General features: G+C 48.1%; 1 protein-coding gene across 1 annotated transcript; it reads left to right on the top strand.

Annotated features, from left to right (window-relative positions):
* The first annotated feature begins 664 nt into the window (after window positions 1-664).
* GABRE (gamma-aminobutyric acid type A receptor subunit epsilon) lies at window positions 665-17661 on the top strand. Its single transcript, XM_068533865.1, has 9 exons — window positions 665-720; window positions 4840-5060; window positions 5501-5568; window positions 9923-10143; window positions 10882-10964; window positions 12327-12464; window positions 16542-16694; window positions 16812-17011; window positions 17293-17661. Exons 1-9 carry the CDS (start codon window positions 665-667, stop codon window positions 17659-17661), a joined length of 1509 nt encoding a protein of 502 aa, XP_068389966.1.
* Window positions 17662-17985: the final 324 nt, after the last annotated feature.

The raw sequence follows: 17985 nt of genomic DNA, 5'->3' as shown, positions 1-17985 counted from the left end.
AGTCTCTTTTTTTCCCCTGTGCCAAGGAAGGTGCTAAGTTACTCAGCTTCCTTTGGATTTCGAAAGGCTGTGCTCTGAAGGACTGGAAGGTGTGTAGTGAGGGTGGGGAAATCTCAGAGGTCCGGGGACTTGGGAAAGTGATGAGATGCAACAGGTGGTGGGGGGAGCCAAGGGCTGGAAGCCACAGTCTGACCCCAATGCGCACCAGCGGGCTGGAGGGGGTCGCAGCCCCGCACCTTGCCCCTGCCAGGCCCAGGCTGCAGTCTCTCTCCCAGCCGCAGCGGCGGGCCGCCGGTTTCCCCGCCTGGGGCCCGCACACCGCAGGCTCGCCTCCTCCTTCCTCCCCCGCGTCCCCCGCTCCTGGCTGTCTGGCAGCGCTGCGGTGGTGGCGGCGGGGGGCCGGGGGCCTTGGCGACAGGGCTCCTTCCTCCTCTCCCTCCTCCTCCCCACGCCCGCTGGAGCCTACCCCTCCCTCCGCAGCAGCAAACACGTCGTCGGAGATTTCCATCGGGGCTTAGGGGGCGGGGCCAGGATGGGGGGCGCGGGGCGGGGCAAGTGGGAGGAGTGAAAGTTGGAGCCCAACAAAACCCTCCACACCGCGCTCAGTGCGGCCAGACGTTGCGCAGCGACCTCCGCACAGGTGGTCGCGCCGGTCCCCGCCACGATGTTGACCAAAGTTCTCCTGATCCTCCTGGGCACGTTCGTAATCCTTCCGTCGAGGTAAGTCTCCAACCCAGGACCCAGGAGCCCTCCGAGCCCAGCTCCCTCTCTCCGGGAGCGAGGCCGGCTCCTGAGACCCCCGCACCCCGTGTTCCTCGAGCCCCGCGCCCACCCTGCCCCTGGCCCTCGCACGGTCTAGCCTGGTCCCGCGTCCCCTCGACGCGCGCGGCCAGCCTCCACACCGCTCCCCCTAGGACGGGCTCCCTGGGCCTTGAAGGGGCTCCCAGGAAGGAAGACGGGACGCCTGTCACCTGGCCGCTCCTGTCCCCCCTCCCTCTACTCCTCGGGACTCCCGCTCTCCAAACCACCGCGTCGGCTCGGGAACGAGAGAGCAGGTCCCTCCCTTTCTGAGCCTTTCGTGGGAAGAGGCGAGCGGCCAGGGCAGGCTCGCGCTTCTGGGGACTGGGGGGACTTTGGGAAGGTGGCGGGCGGTGGGTGGAAACTGCGCTTAAAATGTTTGAGTGTTGGCTAGTCTGTCCTCTCGTTAAATATATATATATATATATATATATATATATATATTTTTTTTTTTTTTTTCCTGAGCGCCTAGTGAGTACCAGGCACTGTGCCAGACAACTCTGACTTTACTTACTTCCCTTCCCACCGCTCCTCTTGGTGCCAGTCCCAGGCAGGAGCCCTGGTTTCCTCTAAGAGTTCCCACCCCAGCCGTCCACCTCATGATGCCCCCTCTGCCGCCAGCTTCCCTCTTCCGCCCTTATCCCCCCAGACACCCTGCTGGGTCTTGGGCAGATGGGAGCCAGAGGCCAGAAATGGTAATCTCTTAGGTCTGTGGTTTGGGTCCTGCATTTCAATACCTCTCCGCTTTTCCAAAGACTAGCAGCAGGTTTCCCCTGAGCAGCCAGCTTCCCTCACACCTTCTTCTGGCCCTGGGACTTTGCCAGGAAGGTTGTCGCCTGCATTTCTGGCTTTTGAGGGTGGAAGATGACTGCTTCATATTTTTGAGATGATTTCCCATTGGGCACAAACTGTCACAAGTTCCTAAGCTTCCTGATCTTTCCAGCATTCTCGAAGCCTCCATGTCACTGGGCTTATGTTGCTTTTCTGTTTTGGGGAGGGGGAGAGGGGAGATGGCTTCTCTCCCCACCCCGGAATGCTTTAGCTCCTTAAGGGAGGGGCTGTGGGGCTCCCTGCTGACTCATTGGTGCACTGGGGAGTGGGGGGGCTGGCCTCGTCAGGGGGCTTGGTAAATATTTCTGAATGCGTGCTAGGAATTTCCAGTCATCCACCTCACTCCAGATGTGAATTGGACTGGTTGGGAGAGATGACATGGTGACTGGTAAGGGCAGAAGAGGGGTCTGGGGTGCAGAAGGAGGGAGAGGGAGCAGAGAGGAAAACAGCAGAGAATAGGGGCCGTTGTGATGGAAACTACCCTTCCAGCCAGGGGGAAGGGCTGCAGTAACTGACGTTCAGACAGTGTCAGCAGGGCAACCTGTGATGTCATTAAAGAGCTGGGGAGGTGGCAGCGGGGTGTGCTGGCAAGGGCCACCTTGAACCGCCTCGCTCTGGTCCAGGCTCAGCTTAAAATCACTTGTGTGACTTTGGGCACAGCCCCTCCCCCCACCTGGGCCTCAGTTTCTCCATCTGTAAGGCGAAAAAGAGGACTGATTTGGAAAAAAACAATCCAGTGGCCCTTGTCATGGTCCTTTCCCTCTCCCCAGCTAGTTGACTGAGCATCTTCCATGGGGGAGGGGTTGCAGAAATCCACCTCCATCTTAGATCATCACATCTAGAGGACTGTGGATGCCTGAAAAGCCCCCATGGAAAGATCCCACTAGTCCAGTGCACGAGTGTTTTCACTTTTCTATTATTTCTAGCTTTGAAAGTGGGCTTAATGGCTAGCTGAGGAAAGGTATACATTGTCAGCAGCTCCTTAACCCCAAGGATCCCAGGATGAGGGTGTTTTTTTGTTGTTGTTGTTCATTTGAAGTTTTTTACTGACAAAAGCTATTTGTAGGATGACAGCAACCTCAAGACCCTCTGATCTCACTTTCATAGCAGACGTAGTCTGGGAGCAGAAAGGCTTCGGTGGTCTTAGGGCCTTTGCTTGTTTGTTTGCCTCTCGAACCTCGGGGTTTTGTTGTTGGCTTTGGACTTCTGGGAGGGGTCATTGCAGGCTCTTGGGTGGTCTTGGCTAACAGTGCCAGTCCTGCTCATGCCTTGCTCCCATTCAAGTCACTCATTTTGCAGGGTGCCAGTTCCCTAGTTCTCCCTCCTCCTCTCCCACGGTGGCTGGCATGATCTACTCAGAGGACTGGGGGAAAAACCTCAGGGAAAGAGGACATCTCTGGATATGATATTTGGAAACGGAAACTGCTTTTCCCAAGCCCAGTTCTTCCCTTGCCCACAATGGGAATTAGCCACTTCAGACATAAGAAATGGCATAGACTTGGCACACCTGTATGCCAGTTAAGCAATTCTAAGAGCTTGAAATACTGCAGGAAAGCGCATTTTGCTGCTCAAGTTGGCAGTTCCTTGGTCTGCAGTACAGAGACCGTGCCCCCATCTCCTGCCCTGTTAACCCCTTATTTGAAGAAGCAAGTTGTCTGATTGCTTTTGTAAAAATAAAATCATTTTGGAAGTGTAACAGAATATAAAAGTGTAAAAATCAGGAGTGGATTTTTACAAAGTAAACATGCCCATGTAACCAGCACCTAGACCAGGAAATAGAACATTGCCAGTCCCCTCCCCCACCCCTCACAAGCTTCACCACATTCCCCCTCCAAGTACACCCAAAGGAAAACACTCTCCTGCCTTCCAACTTCACAGATTAATTTTGATGATGGCTTTTTAAAAAGCTTTTAATTATAATTTTTTTTCAAAGACATATAAAAGTACAGGGAACAGTAGAGTGAATCTCCATGTACCCATCACCAGCCTCATTAATTATCAACTCATAGCCAGTCTTATTTTCTCTGTATCCCACCCACTCTCCATTTCCAGCTTAAATTCTTTTAAAGCAAATCTCAGACATCGTATCATTTCATATGCAATTATTTTAGTGTGTATTTCTAATCATAAGGACTTCAAAAACATAATAAAATACCACTATCACACCAAAATTTTTAGAATAACTTCTTCATGCTGAAGAAACTAGCCAGTCAGTATTCAAATCTCCCTTATTGTGTCATAAATATATTTTTGTTCTGTCGTGTTTGTTTTGTTTTTTATGGTTTGCCTTTTAAAATCAGGATTCAAATAAGGTCCATATATTTGCAGATTTCAAAATACTTTTTATTGAATTAGAACATATATGCAGAAAAGTGCTCAGATCATAAGTGCACGGCTGATGAGTTGTCAGAAAATGATCACACTGGTATCAAGACACCCCCTGGTGCCCCCTTCCTCACTGCCTCCCAGCAAAGGTAGCATGACCCTGATTTCTAACACCATCGGTGAGCTTCATACATTAGCAGATGGCTTTTTTAAGTTTTAAAAAATTTTTAGTTTAACTCTTTATATTACTTTTTGGCTGTGGTGCATGGCTGTGGCACTCAGGTTGGACTCCTGTTGACCATCTATTTCCTGAATGACAGTCCTTGTCTCTTCTCCGTGCTCAGAGTTTCCCCTACCCCCAGCCCCCAACTCCAATGCAATGGAGTATCCCAAAAGCAAAGAAATGCAGAATTTCCCCACTGTTCTAGCCCTTGCTGGGAGAGAGTGCTGTGGCTCTCCTGAGCATTCCTCAGCAATCCTGGACCTCTGCCTGCCCATTTGCTCCCAGGTGGCACTAGTCAGGCAGACTAAGACCAAGGCTAGTAATGGCAGCTGATTGGCCAGAGCTCATACACCAATACCCTCTTGATTTTACGTTAAAAATTCTTTTAAAATCTCGAACTTGCTTTTGTTATTGATTTTTTAAAAATAAAGTATGAACATAAAAAAAAAAAGGATAGCATAGGAAGTTCCCAGAGAGCATCAGCTTTAGAAGAAATTCACAAGAATAATCTGTTACTGGCTCTTAATTTACTGTTACCAGTCACTCTTTAACTATGCCCTGGGTTGCAGGCTTATTTTGGTTTGCTTCTGTCCCAAGAGGTACCAGCTGGGTCCCCTACGGAGCGGAGGACAGAGCTTCACTTGTTTGCTTTTATGTTCTAGGATTGAAGGACCTCATGTTGAATCAGAGAAGGGACCCTCTGCCAGTGGTGATGATGTCTATGGCCCCAAGCCCCAGGCTCCTGATATGGAACTCCCCCCTGAAGAAATAAAGCCCACTGCTATTGACACCCATGACAGACTTGGCAAAATGCCAACAGCCACTGAAATCCTGGATGGTATCTTGAATAACTATGACTACAAACTGCGCCCTGGCATTGGCGGTGAGTAGCAGAACATAGTTCTCCCCCACCCCGGAGGGCAGGAGGGTTGAGGTCCTAAGTGTGGAGAACGGGCCTGGGGTGTAGGTGATCGTGCCCTGCATGTGGGCGGGAACAACTGTTGCTGACCTGCCAAGTAAGAGATGTCAACTCTAGTCTCAGCAGTGCCATTGACCTTGGTCTAGATTTTTCCCTTCTCTCACCCTCAGTTTGTCCAACTCTAAAATGAGATGACTGGACTAGGTGATTGACCTTCGAGGTATGTTCAGCTCTTAACAGTCTATGAATTGGGTCTTGCCATGAAAGAATAAAGAAAGAAATGGTATCGGATGTTGAAACCATGTAGTCCAACCCTTACCCCCTTTATTCCCCACTGACCACACCCTCCCCTGCCCCATGCTTCTGTTTGACACTTACCTCTGCCACTTCTGCTTACTTTACAGAGAGGCCCACTGTGGTCACTGTCGAGCTATCTGTCAACACCCTTGGGCCTATCTCTATCCTGGACATGGTGAGTACTGAGCTTTGATTATAGTGGGGCTTTCGCATACTTGTTTTTTCTGTGTGTCTGTAACAAGAGTTTTGGCGGGGAGAGATTTTAATCAACATGGACTTGAGAAGGAGGCTGAAAGGGACAAGTCCCTTGCTGCCTGAAGAAGACCTTCAGAATCCTGACTGTATCTTCCTGTCTTTCATTCAAAATAAAAATAATAAAGCAGCTTTAAACAACACAGTGGCATGGCTCTTTTCTTCTGATAATGATTTTTTTTGGACTTAAGCCTGTAGTTACCAACTCTTCCTCTAGGACTGTTTCTCTAATTTTGCCCTAGTTCCTTGTCTCCTTTTCTGCTGCTATCATCCCAGTGTCACTACTGTCCCCAGTTAGCCTCCGTTGTCTCCCACTTGATATATACAAAACACAAGGTCCCTGCCTACCCCCCCCAATCTACCTACTAACCTGGCCTCCTGAGTGATGTGCCTCCTGCAGTCCTGACCCTGCTTAAAGCATGAAGTTCAACCCCACACTCTAGCAGTCAAGGCTCTCCATGGCTAGAGCCAACCCAGGGCTCTACTTTTATTTCTTTTCACCCCTTTAGAGACCACATGCACTAGTCACACTAGCATATGGGTGTTCCCAGGCTATCTTGTACTTCTGAGCCTTTGTTCAAGCTATTTCCAGTTTGGGATGGCATTGTTCCAATTTTCTACCTTATCCTTCAACTTATATCACACTTGTTTACCTGACCTTCTCTACCTCACTGTACTGTAATTATGTACTCTGTCTGCCTTGCTCTCTCAACTATGTCTTGATGTCAGGGACCCAGTATATGTTAGCTGAGCAAACGAATTATAAAAGATGTTCTGCAAACGTTACTTTCATCTGCGGAGCCTGATAATGAGGAAGGCTGTGGTAACCAACTCCATCACAGCCATAGCCTTGACCTGGCTCAAGTCAGACACAGTTTTAGCATACACACTGGTACCCAAGAGGCACCATGTGAGTGGGTGAGCTCAGAGTCTAGGCTCTGAGATGGTACTTGCAAATAGACACTCAAAGGTAAGTAAATATTCATGGAGGATCAAGGTGTTTACATAGGCTGAGTGGGAGAGTGGGGTTTCCCACTGTGATGCTTTGTTTGGCTGCCTAGTTCTTGAGGCACAATGTACTTATATATGGCTATGCAAAAAAAATTACCCTAAAACACAGTGTCTTAAAATGACAAGTAGTCATTAGGTCACAGCTCCTGTGGGTTAGGAATCCAGGCATGACTTAGCTGGGTCCTCTGTTTCAGGGTCTCACAAGGCTGCAGTTAAGGTGTCAGTTGGGGCTGGGGTCTCATCTGAAGACTCGACTAAGGGAGGATCCACTTCCAAGTTCTCACATGGTTGTTGGCAGGGTTCAGTTCTTCTCTGGCTGCTGTCTGTAGGCCTTCCACAGTCCTTGCCACGTGGGCCTCTCCACAGGGCAGCTCACAATGTGGCAGGTGGCTTCCCTTAGAGTGAGCAAGAGCATGAGAAAAACTGCTGAAGATGGAAGCCATAAACTTTTGGGAAATAACAGGGAAGAAGAGAAACATGAGAGGAGACAGATCTTTTTGAGTTTCTATTGACATTTTAAAGTTCTTTTTTTCCTCTTCCCTTGATGTCAGATTTACTCTTTGCTGTTATCAATGTGCTTACCACTAAGTGAGTATGAACTTAGCAATCAGTTTGATTAAAATTGTTGATAAACTAAGAAACGCTGGGTTCTGAGCCAGAGGTTGAGTTCTTCTGGTCCACCATCATGACCACTGTTTACTCTTAATAGGAAAGGGACCTTTCAGATCATTGGTGGGGGGATGGAGAAAGTGGCCTGAAGAGTAGTAGAAAATCTGTGGCTACAATCTCCTTGCTATTTGCGTAAGATACAATTTTGGGAAACCTATTTCTATCATCTGCAAGAACCTGTGTGGCAGCAGAGCAGCAGCCCCACTCACAGTAGCTGAATACCCTATCCCTCTTTGCTCTATGCCTACTAATGTTGGCAGCATTGGTCTCACCTGAAGTGATGATACCTGACAAGCCTGAGAGATACAGTTTAATAACCCAGCAGTCACCGAACCTGGCATGCAACACAGAGCTGGTCCAAAGAGGAGCCAACAATTTGATTTTCTTTGGCCGGTAACATAGTGCTATCGCCTGGGCCAAGTGCCTTTAGAACATTCCAAACACTCATGTGGTATTAAATTTCCCGGAGAAGTCTGGCCTTCTACATAGTTCCAAATAGTTCTTTAAAGCTGTGGGAGGTCCCAGTCCTTGTACAGGCTACTTTTCTCTGATGATTCTGTAGAGTCCAGTGCTTGGTGAGGAGGAGTTCCAACATCCTTCAGTCAATCAGAGGTTGTGTAGAGCACAGAATTTGTCCTCAGGGAGAGAAAACAAGCCCCCTTGTCAAACTGGGGAAAAACTGAACCGTTAGTTATCAGTTGATGTGTAGTGAAGTTACAATTGGAATCTTGTTAAATAGAAATTAAATGCTCATTTGAAACACTCTAACACAGAGCAGGAGCCAGGCGTGGACTGTAGAGGGGAAGGCTTCCTCTGGCTGCCCAGAAGTTCTGTAGGCCAATTGGGAACTGCCAGCCACTTAGGACTGCAGAGCCACCCTGAAGGCCACTTGTGAAGGCTGGTGTGGCTGGGCAAGGCAGGGCGGGGGGCTTCCATGTGAATGGTAGCCAGGCTGCCAGCTTTTTCCTGTGTGATGCTCTGGACTCCTCCAGGGAACATTCTCGGCCTGGGGGTCTGGCTCCCTGCAATTTTGCAGTGGCTCTCACCACCTTTTGGCCTGATCAGCAAAGGCAAGCAGGGATTGTATTGACCCTCTGCATCCCCACCTTGAGGGCTCTACAGGCCTCCCAGGTTGTGGGTTTCTGGTTGGTGTTCATTGTTTGATGCAGGATAACTCAGGGGAAAGACCTAGGGGTCCTGCAGAGGAAAACTGGACCTTGATCCTAAAGGGGTTCTTGGAGCAAGTGAAGTAAGCACTGGAGAGGAAGATGGGTGAAGGTCGTCCCAGGGCAAGACCATGGCAACGGTGCTCTGAGCATCAGAGCCAGTATGTTCCCATTAACTGTTTGACTTTGAACAGGCTCCTTTCTCTCTGACCCTCAGTGTTGCTACCTCTAAAATAAAGGAGATTGGCCTAGCCCTCAAGGTTCTACCTTGGCATAGTTGTGGTACTTGCTGTTCCAGCTGCTTGCAGTTCTATTACAGTCTGTTTTTTCTCTCTTCAATACCAGTGGTGAGATCTCTAGCTTCTCATGCTTCTTGCTATTAAACATTCTTTTTGATGTTTAATAATTTATGGGCTAATGAGAATTGTAAGCTTCTTGAGAGTCCAATCATAAGAATTTTGTTCACACAGCATGTGTCTGGTACATAGAAAACTCTCAGTACAATCCTCCCTCAGAATATGTTGCAGATTGGTTCTAGGACACCTCCCACCCTCCACAGATACCAAAATCTGAGGATGCTCAAGTCCCTTATATAAAATGGTGTAGTGTTTACATATAACCTATGCGCGTCCTCTTGTAAACTTTAAATCATCTCTAGATTACTTATGACACCAAATACAATGTAAATGCTATGTAAATAGTTGCGAGTGAGGGACAAATTCAAGTTTCGCTTTTTGGAACTTTCTGGAATTTTTTGGGGGGGGGTTTGAATCTGCAGATGTGTAACCCACAGATACAGAGGGCTGGCTGTAAATGTTTTGGTTAAATACTACAATCCCTTAAAATTTCTTTAATTAGTTGCTACTCTAACCTCAGACTACCTCCCTCTGCATGTCTGTGAGTGGTAAAGTTTTATTACATTGAATCCTTATCTTCAAAAAAAAAATAATTTATGGGCCATGCAATATCTAGAGACCAAATAATCATGGGTTAATTAACATCTGTGCTCCCCAAATAAAAGCTGAAAGGGGCAACTTCACTGTATGCAATCAAAAGTGTGTGTGTTTGTAAATGTTTAGAATGATTTTGACCTGAGATCTTTGATTTGCTATGGAAATATGGGGGCTGAGAGGCTGTTGGCCTGCTACAAGGGAGTAGTGATGTGATGAGCCCAGCCTGTACAGTTAAACCGCCATCACCTGTGTGTTTCTGGATTAAATGCATCTTCCCAGATTGTTGTTCATTCAGGAATGTTTTTTTCTTTTGGGAATACCTGGAAATAGAAAACATCCTACAGCCAAACTCATGCTGTTTTCCTCTGTGCAAACCTAAGTGGGTCCCTATCTAATTGATAGGCCCATCACAGGATGGCATGGGAATGTTCTTTGCCTTCACAGCCCCAAATGTGTGCTTTTCTATCCTTGCCACCAGGAATACACCATTGACATCACCTTCTACCAGACTTGGTATGATGAACGCCTTCGATTCAATGGCAGCTTTGAAAGCTTTGTTCTGAATGGCAACTTGGTGAGCCTGTTATGGATCCCAGACACCTTTTTTAGGAATTCTAAGAGGACCCAAGAGCATTCAATCACCATGCCGAACCAGATGGTCCGCATCCACAAGGATGGCAAGGTGTTGTACACAATCAGGTATGTCAAGCCTCTGGAGTCTTGCCTCTTGAGACTCTTCTTCCCCTCCTGAGAATTTTTGCCGAAGAAACATGGACAGAGGTTTCATCCTGAATGATACTTCTAAGGGCCCCTCCAGCTTTCCCAGACCATGAGCTCAATCCCCTCATGTACTGACACACACACTAAGGCCTCAAAATAGAAAGATATTGCTTAAGACCACACACCAAGTTTGTAGCAGAGCTTGGACTGATATCTAGTTACTTGGCTCCCAGTCCAGAGCTCCCCCAACTAGAATGTAGCACGGTGACTGCGTTGTGTGGACAGTTCCACCCCAAGTGGGCACTGGATGTAAAGACACGTCCACAGTGGTGGAATTGTCCAGGCGGAGCAGCAACCCAGCAGTTGGAAAGATACCTAAGACCAGGCTGGGTACTTGAATGCCTGGCTGGGAAAGGTTGTGTACAGGTGATAAGGTGGCAGGGAGGCAATAAAGAGTGGGAGAGTGTTGGCAGGTCCTTGAAGCTGGGATGGGCAAGAGGCAAAAGTCCATCTAAGTTAGTCCATACGTTTCTCTGATGATGGAGACCAGGGTAGCCAGATATTTCCAAGCTGTTCTTCCTCTCTTTTTGTCTCTCCTTTGAGCTCTTTGTCTCAGCTCCCACCATTGCCACACATTGGTGGTGGTCCCCAGGCCCAAGCTGGGTGGATACCTAAGTGTTCAGGGTCAGCCTAATGAGGCTCCTTTCTCCCTTCCAGGATGACCATTGATGCTGGATGCTCACTCCACATGCTCAAATTTCCAATGGATTCTCACTCTTGCCCTCTGTCTTTCTCTAGCTGTGAGTACCTTCTTAGGTTTCTGGGGCCCCAGAGCCATCATGCTGGGCCCCTTCTTTTTCTCAACCTTTCCCTTTACATTTTTCTGCCTCTGCTTTTTCCCCTAAGATGGTGCCAAAGTTGTCCAGGGCCTCCCAATCCATCCTCATCTCCTTTCCTGCTAACAATACTGTGTTGCTTAACCTGGGCTTCACGTTGGGTTCCTCCCTCTCCTGTCCACCCCACCTCAACTCAGTCACCGGCCTCTGAAGTGTATCTCAAGTATGTCTGCTCTCCATCTCCACTGTCACTACTACCTTGGTTTAGGTCTTTGTCGTATTCCACTTGGACTTTGCAACATCTTCACTTTGAAGCTGAACATGTCCAAAACTAAATATATGGTCTCCACCGAACCGCTACCCCCAAGACAAATGTGTTGCTTCTGTGTTCCCATTTGTCTCATTGAAAGGCACCATCACCCGCTCAGTTGTCCAAGCCAAGAACTTTGATGCTTCTTTCTCCTTCACCTCCTCATCTATTCAATCAACACATCCTGTTGGTGTTCCCTCCCGAAGCTCTGTCGACCCTATTTCTCTGCATTCTCACTGCCACCGCTTCGAATCCTGCCTTCATTCATTTTATTGTGCCCGGGTTACTGAATTGGCCTCCCATAACTGGTCTCCCTGTCAACAGGCCATCCTCGTACAAAAACTAGAGTGACCTAGCTGAAGCATCATCTAGACTAGGTCACTTCTTAGTTTCAAATCGTTCCTGAACTCTCATCGATAAATTCCAAATTGCTTAGAATAGCCCTCAAGGCCCTTCATGAACTGGCCCCTGCTCTCTACTCCTACATACCTCATCCACCCTCTGTGGGCTAGCCATCCTGAACTTTTGACATTTCCATAACACATCAGGCATTTTCACCTTTCTGTGCAGAGAACACCCTCCTCACCCCTTCAGCCTCATCCATACACAGAGTGTTTATATTGGACTTTTAAGACTTATTGGGAATGTCACCTACTCTCTGGAATCTTTTCTGGGTGTGTCCCCAACTGATCTTTCCCTTCTTTGTTTCCACACTCTCCCACGGGCGGAGGCTTCTCAGAGGTATTCCAACAATTACAGATGTGTACTTACTGTCTTACTCAATAAAATGTGAATGCTTGAGAGCAGGGCTCCTGCCTTGCTTGTCTCTGTATGTCCAGCACAGGGCGTGGTACTGAGGAATGCTCAGTAAATGCACTTATTGGATGGACTTCAGCAATGAGGTAAGAGAGGTAAGGTCCCACAGCTGGTGAGGCCAGAGTCAGACACCATGCTGGTGGAGACCTCAGCTGGGCTTCCCAGTCTCACATGACTCTCCTTCCCATGTTGCCTTACAGTTTCCTATCCTGAGAATGAGATCATCTACAAGTGGGAAAATTTCAAGCTTGAAATCAATGAGAGTAATTCCTGGAAGCTCTTCCAGTTTGAATTTATAGGAGTGAGCAACACGACTGAAACTATCACAACCCTAGCTGGTAAGTGTGCCTTTGAGCCAGGGCTAGGCAGCAGAGGCCCAGGAGGGTGGTAGGGATGACTGGAGGTGGCCATCCATTCATCCAAATGCTTATGTAATCATCCCATGAAAATACTGTAGAACATGGCTCCTGTTTTGTAAATGCTAAGCACTTACAACTGTTTGCAGAGGAAACTGAGACTTTGTAACTACATCTCAGTCTCATCTGCAAAGAAGTAAGTGCTTTGCCAAGCCCCGGAGAGGGCAGGTAAGTAGATTAAGTTTTATTGCTGTCAGAATTTGCAACTAGGTTTGTCATGCAGACCCTTCAGTTTCGAAGTCTTTGTTACAACTGACCTACTTGGATGACTTTGGGAAATGGAGGTCATGTGACTTCTCCATACTCAGAAGCAATCCAAGTGGTTCTAGTTGAGTGGGGTGCAAAGTCCTTCCTAATGGGAGGTGGAGGCTTGAGTTGTGTCATCAACTAGGTGAGGGCTGGGATAATATGGAGGAGGTTTCAGCAGCTACAGTGGCTGCTGTATCAACATTTATTTTAAAGGAGCAGGTCTGATACGCACAGATTCCTGTGAAAGACTTCATGGTGGATTCAACGTGGACATGGTGATCACTGGTTTTCTGACCTTGTCCCTAACAAGGACTAAAGGGGAGGGTCCTGGGTCTCTTAAACTTTAGCTCCCAATTAGGTGTGAGTGTCTTTGCTTGTGTTCCTAGGTGATCTGAATGAGGAGCCAAGGGACCTCCCTAGCGTTGCTCCCAGAGCAGCCCTGGAAACCCTCTTCACACATACTGACCAAGTCAGGGCAGTGGTGGCACTGCCCTCATCGTTGCCAGAATACGGATGGAACCAGTCACCCAACCGGCCATTTGCCATGGGAAGCGTCTTGCTTTGCTTCCATGTGGCTAGGCGGAAAATCTGCTTTTTCTTTACTTGTTGAATTGGTCACTGGGTGAGGGATAGCTCATGCTCATCCGGCTAGAGCTTTGCTTGCACAGCACTAGGCAGGGGCAGAGGGCTGCTTTACAAATGCTTTCCTTTTTCTCGGGGGCTCTGGGTAAACAATTTTACTACCTTTGACTTAGGACCCTTGCTCTTCTGCCAGCTAACCATTGGCATGCCTCTTGCCTTTCTGCACCTCAGTTTCCCCAGACAGGTTGGGGACCCATCATCAAAAAGCAGCAGAGGAGACAAGGCCCAGGGGCTTTCAAGTCACTAGTGGTTCCGTTTAGTAGATGGTTGTGCATTGTTTCAAAATGGTGCCCTAGTGACTACAAAGCCCCAGAGCCAGCATCATCACCAAAGCAATGACAATAGGTAAGCACCAGTCCTCCTTGGGAGAGAAGAGGGTTCTTGGGAGAAAGGAGAAGGGCTTCTTTCTCTTCTGCTAGAGATGAGTTGATCTTGAATCATGGTTTCTTCAGTATCATAGTTATCTTTGGGACTGGACCCAAACTCTTTCAGTCAGTCCCTGGGCAGTTCTGTCCATCTGGAACAGACTTATGTACTCAGCTCCTAAGGGTTCAGAATGAAGTGGTAGCATGCTACTCTGGCCACCTTGGGCCTTCAACCAGAGAATCTCTGCTTCAGGAGGCATTCAGAGAGTCCAGCCTTGCCCCCAGTGAGTGAGTCATCTTTCACTGTTGGCTGTTGAGCTTTTGATAGAATTTTACCCATGATTAGGATTTTGCTTTCTCGCAAGGGAGTTTCTTCCTTCTCTAGACAATTCTGTTCATCAGAAAAATCTCCCTGTTCATCTGAAATAGAGGTCTCTGGAACTTCCACCCATTAGACTTAGTTCTTTTTCCCTAGAAATACTGAGCTTACAGTAAGTCCAGTCAGTCTTCCACAGGGTCAAGATCAAAGAACTAGTATTATGGTTCCAGCCCTGGGTCATATTCTTGTACGGACTATACAACCGTAGTTCTTTTTCCTCCCCCTTGTTCTTCAAAGCTTTGGCTCCACTCATCCTTCTAGTCCCAGTCCTCTGGACACAGTCTTTTTGATTGTGTTCCTCTGACAGTGCAGTGACCAACTGTGGTCTGGCTAAAGCAGATAAGAGCAGAAAGCATCTTTAGCTTTTTCCCCCTTTGGCTCCTTAGCCCCAGGTATCTTTTTTTTCCCTTACCCATGCTCCTCCATTCCTCAGAAATAAGAAAGTGTGTGTTAATATCCTTCACTTGGCCTTAAAAGACAAATTCCCATCTCTTGACAAGTAGAGAAGGTTCTTCTTTGCTGAAATAAATAAAATAAAAATAGAAAAAGCTGATAGAATAATAAATCTTGTTGTAACAAGAATATATAAACTCAGCAAAGTTTTGTGGGGAGTGGTTGTAGCTGCGTAGGGCTGTCTTAAATTGCAGTCAAGACCCCAGGACAAGGGAACTAGGATCTTGATAAATACATTCTGGCTAGTAGGCAAGTGCGAGTGGTCCCTGCAGCAGCCCTGGAGGAGGAGTTCTATCCACAAAGCTACTGTTCTGGACACAGGTATTCAACTGACCCCAGGCTACTTCCTTGCCTTTTTCCAGAAGATTCTGAGAAGTCTTGCCCCTTGAGTGTCAGTGCTGACAAGGTGAGTAGGAAAGGCTGCTCTTCTCATTCAGTCCCAACATACCCAGACGTGCTGGGCAGGTGATCTATTTTCTAAAATAGGAAGACACACGAACAGGTTAGTGTTCTAGTATGCCTTACAAAGCTGTTGCCAGGAAGTAGCAAGAGTTGTTGAGCATCTGCTAGGTTCCAGGCTGTGCTGTGCATGGATGGGCAGGAGTGTAGCAACAGGGCTCAGATGAGCCCTGTCGTGAAGGGGTTTAAAAACCCACCTAACTCAAGACCAGGGAATTCTACAGCATCACTGAGGTGGAAAGTTGGAGCTTAGCTTCACTAAGGAGCCAGAATTTGAACTATTATAAATCCAACATGATGCTGAGAGCAAAAAGGGATATTCTGGCCTCAGAAAGGACTCCAAAATCCCTGGAGTCATGGTGAGCATGCAGAGTGTTTGGGATGGGTGTGTCAGAGTATAAGGCAACATGAAATGTACAGTAGAAGATGCCAACTGTAGACATAGGTTGTCATCAGGTCCTGTAGGAGCCATCACTATCTAGGCTGAGAGCCAACATCAAGGACATGATACCCAATGAATGCGAAGACCTCAGTCTGCCTTGTGGATGTATACTCTGCAGACCTGACATCTAGAGGGCTGACTGAAATTTTCACTTTCAACTAATTCTTCTATTTTCTTGAAACACTCAATTTGGGCTAGGGTAATAGACTAAGAACAGGGAGTCCAGGGTTTGAATATTGGTATAAATATATGCATGATATCTTAGGGAATCTGAGTAGATGGGGTTAGCTTAGAGTAGGGTGTACATGTAAGATGTCAGTTGGAGCCAGGTTTTGGTGAGCCTTTAGTGTCAGATTACAGAGTGTAGACTTGATTCTGTAGCTCCTGTGGAGCAGGGAACCATCAGAGGTTTGGGGTAGGCAAGTGATTTCTTTTGGCCATCGATGGAACAGTGCTAACTAAGGCATTTCACCAGCATATGAATGTATAGGAAGGAGGCTGAATAGCTTCTGTGCTTCCCCCACCACAGGTCACTTTTAGTTCATTTCCTGAGAGTATACATTGTAAGGGTCAGTAGTGCACATACAAAGCAATGATTCTGCAGACTAGATATGGCACCTCAGTGGTGGTAAAGGCCTCAGTCAGCCATCTGGACGTTAGCTGTGTGGCTCTGATATCTAGAAGCCTAACTGATTTTACTGCTTTCATTTGACTATTCTGTCCCCCACCCTGGTAAGACAGATGTGGGATGTGGGACAGCGAACTGAGAAAGAAGTTATTAAGGTTCTAGCCCTGGCTTAGCTCTTAACTGACCATGGGTCTTGTTGTGAGTCTTCTCTCGGGCTTCTTCTGATCCTCCGTGTGTGGCATTGGATTAATGTGCCTCTATCCTAGGACCGTGGTGGGCATCCCATGAGCTGAACAATAGGACCCTTAATATGCATGTCTTGCGTGTGGGAGACCCTCATGGCAATGCTGTAATGAAGTGATATTTTTTAAATATCTTCCAGGCGATTACGTAGTCATGACGCTTTTCTTCAACGTGAGCAGGAGGTTTGGCTTTGTGGCCTTTCAAAACTATGTTCCTTCTTCTGTGACCACGATGATCTCCTGGATTTCCTTTTGGATCAAGAAAGACTGTGCTCCAGCCAGGACTTCTTTAGGTAAGTGGGTAAGGTGGGCATACACATGAGGCACAGAATTGCATTTTCAGGGGTCCTTTCCAAAGTGTAATATATAGAGCAGTAGCTCCGCCCACCTCCATTCCTGTGCTTTCACAGGGATCACTTCTGTACTCACCATGACCACTTTGGGCACCTTTTCCCGGAAGAATTTCCCACGTGTCTCCTATATCACAGCCTTGGATTTCTATATTGCGATCTGCTTCATCTTCTGCTTCTGTGCTCTGATGGAGTTTGCTGTGCTCAACTTCCTGACCTACAACCGGACAGCACCCCGTGGTTCTCCGAAACTTCGCCATGTATGAGCTGGGTATGGGAGTGGTGGCAAGGCTTTGGAGTACGGAGGCATGCAAGTGAGGGCACTAGGACTCATGACACGTGGGTGGCCAGCTCACCGAGTGATGGGGGTAACCTGGGGCTTTGGGGGGAGTTGAGTAAACTTTCTGATGTGATGGTGGGAATTCTGGGGGGGCAAGAGACAGTGTGCCAAGGACGGAATCTCCAGGAAACCCTGAGGCAGCACCTAGGCTTGGTTCACCTTCCCTTGCCTTATTCTGACTTCTTCCCTTGTTCCTTTCAGCCTCGTGCCCACGCGCATGACCCAACCCCTTCCCGTGTCCGTGTCATCGAGCATCCGGAAGCTTTTGTGTGCGACATTGAGGACTCCGAGGAAGAGGAGGAAAGTGAGGAAGAGGAGAGTGAGGAAGAGGAGGGCCCATCTTGCCCAGCCCGGCAGTCCGTCAGGCCAGGCAGCACCCCTCGCCCTGGTGGCTGTTGCAAGTGGTGCGAGAAGTACTGCTGCACGGTCCCCACTTGTGAGGGCAGCACCTGGCAGCAGGGCCGCCTCTTCATCCATGTCTACCGCCTTGATAACTACTCGCGAGTGATTTTCCCAGTCACCTTCTTTTTCTTCAATGTGCTCTACTGGCTTGTTTGCCTTAACCTGTAGGCACCAGCTGGTACCCTGTGGGGCAGCCTCCCCAGTTCCCCAGGAGGTCCCACAGCCTTTGCCTAGGGAGTTGGGGGAAAGCAGCAGCAGCAACAGGAGCAACTAGAGAGTGTCTCTCCTTCCCCCTTGCCCAAATAGAAGCCTGCAGGGAATTGGTCCTTGCCGGCCCTCTCCCCTACCTGGCCCATTCACTGAATCTCCTTAGCAGCCCATTTCAAGTAAAATGACACCCCTCTCTATTCCTCAAGGGGCATTTATGATGCTCAGGCTTCAAAAGGTAGGCTCTCAGTGACCAGCTCCCTAAGATGGTGTCCATGTATGAGC

The sequence above is a fragment of the Eschrichtius robustus genome, chromosome X, assembly GCF_028021215.1.
Source record: "Eschrichtius robustus isolate mEscRob2 chromosome X, mEscRob2.pri, whole genome shotgun sequence".
Taxonomy (NCBI): Eukaryota; Metazoa; Chordata; class Mammalia; order Artiodactyla; family Eschrichtiidae; genus Eschrichtius; species Eschrichtius robustus.
This window is presented reverse-complemented; position numbering and strand designations above follow the sequence as displayed.

What these genes read in the sequence shown, in the direction of transcription:
- GABRE (XM_068533865.1), top strand. Translation starts at nt 665, where the DNA reads ATGTTGACCAAAGTTCTCCTGATCCTCCTGGGCACGTTCGTAATCCTT. An exon ending in TCCAGCCAGGACTTCTTTAG is followed by an intron (nt 16,695 to 16,811) that starts GTAAGTGGGTAA and finishes GTGCTTTCACAG; the next exon opens with GGATCACTTCTGTACTCACC. An exon ending in GTTCTCCGAAACTTCGCCAT is followed by an intron (nt 17,012 to 17,292) that starts GTATGAGCTGGG and finishes TGTTCCTTTCAG; the next exon opens with CCTCGTGCCCACGCGCATGA.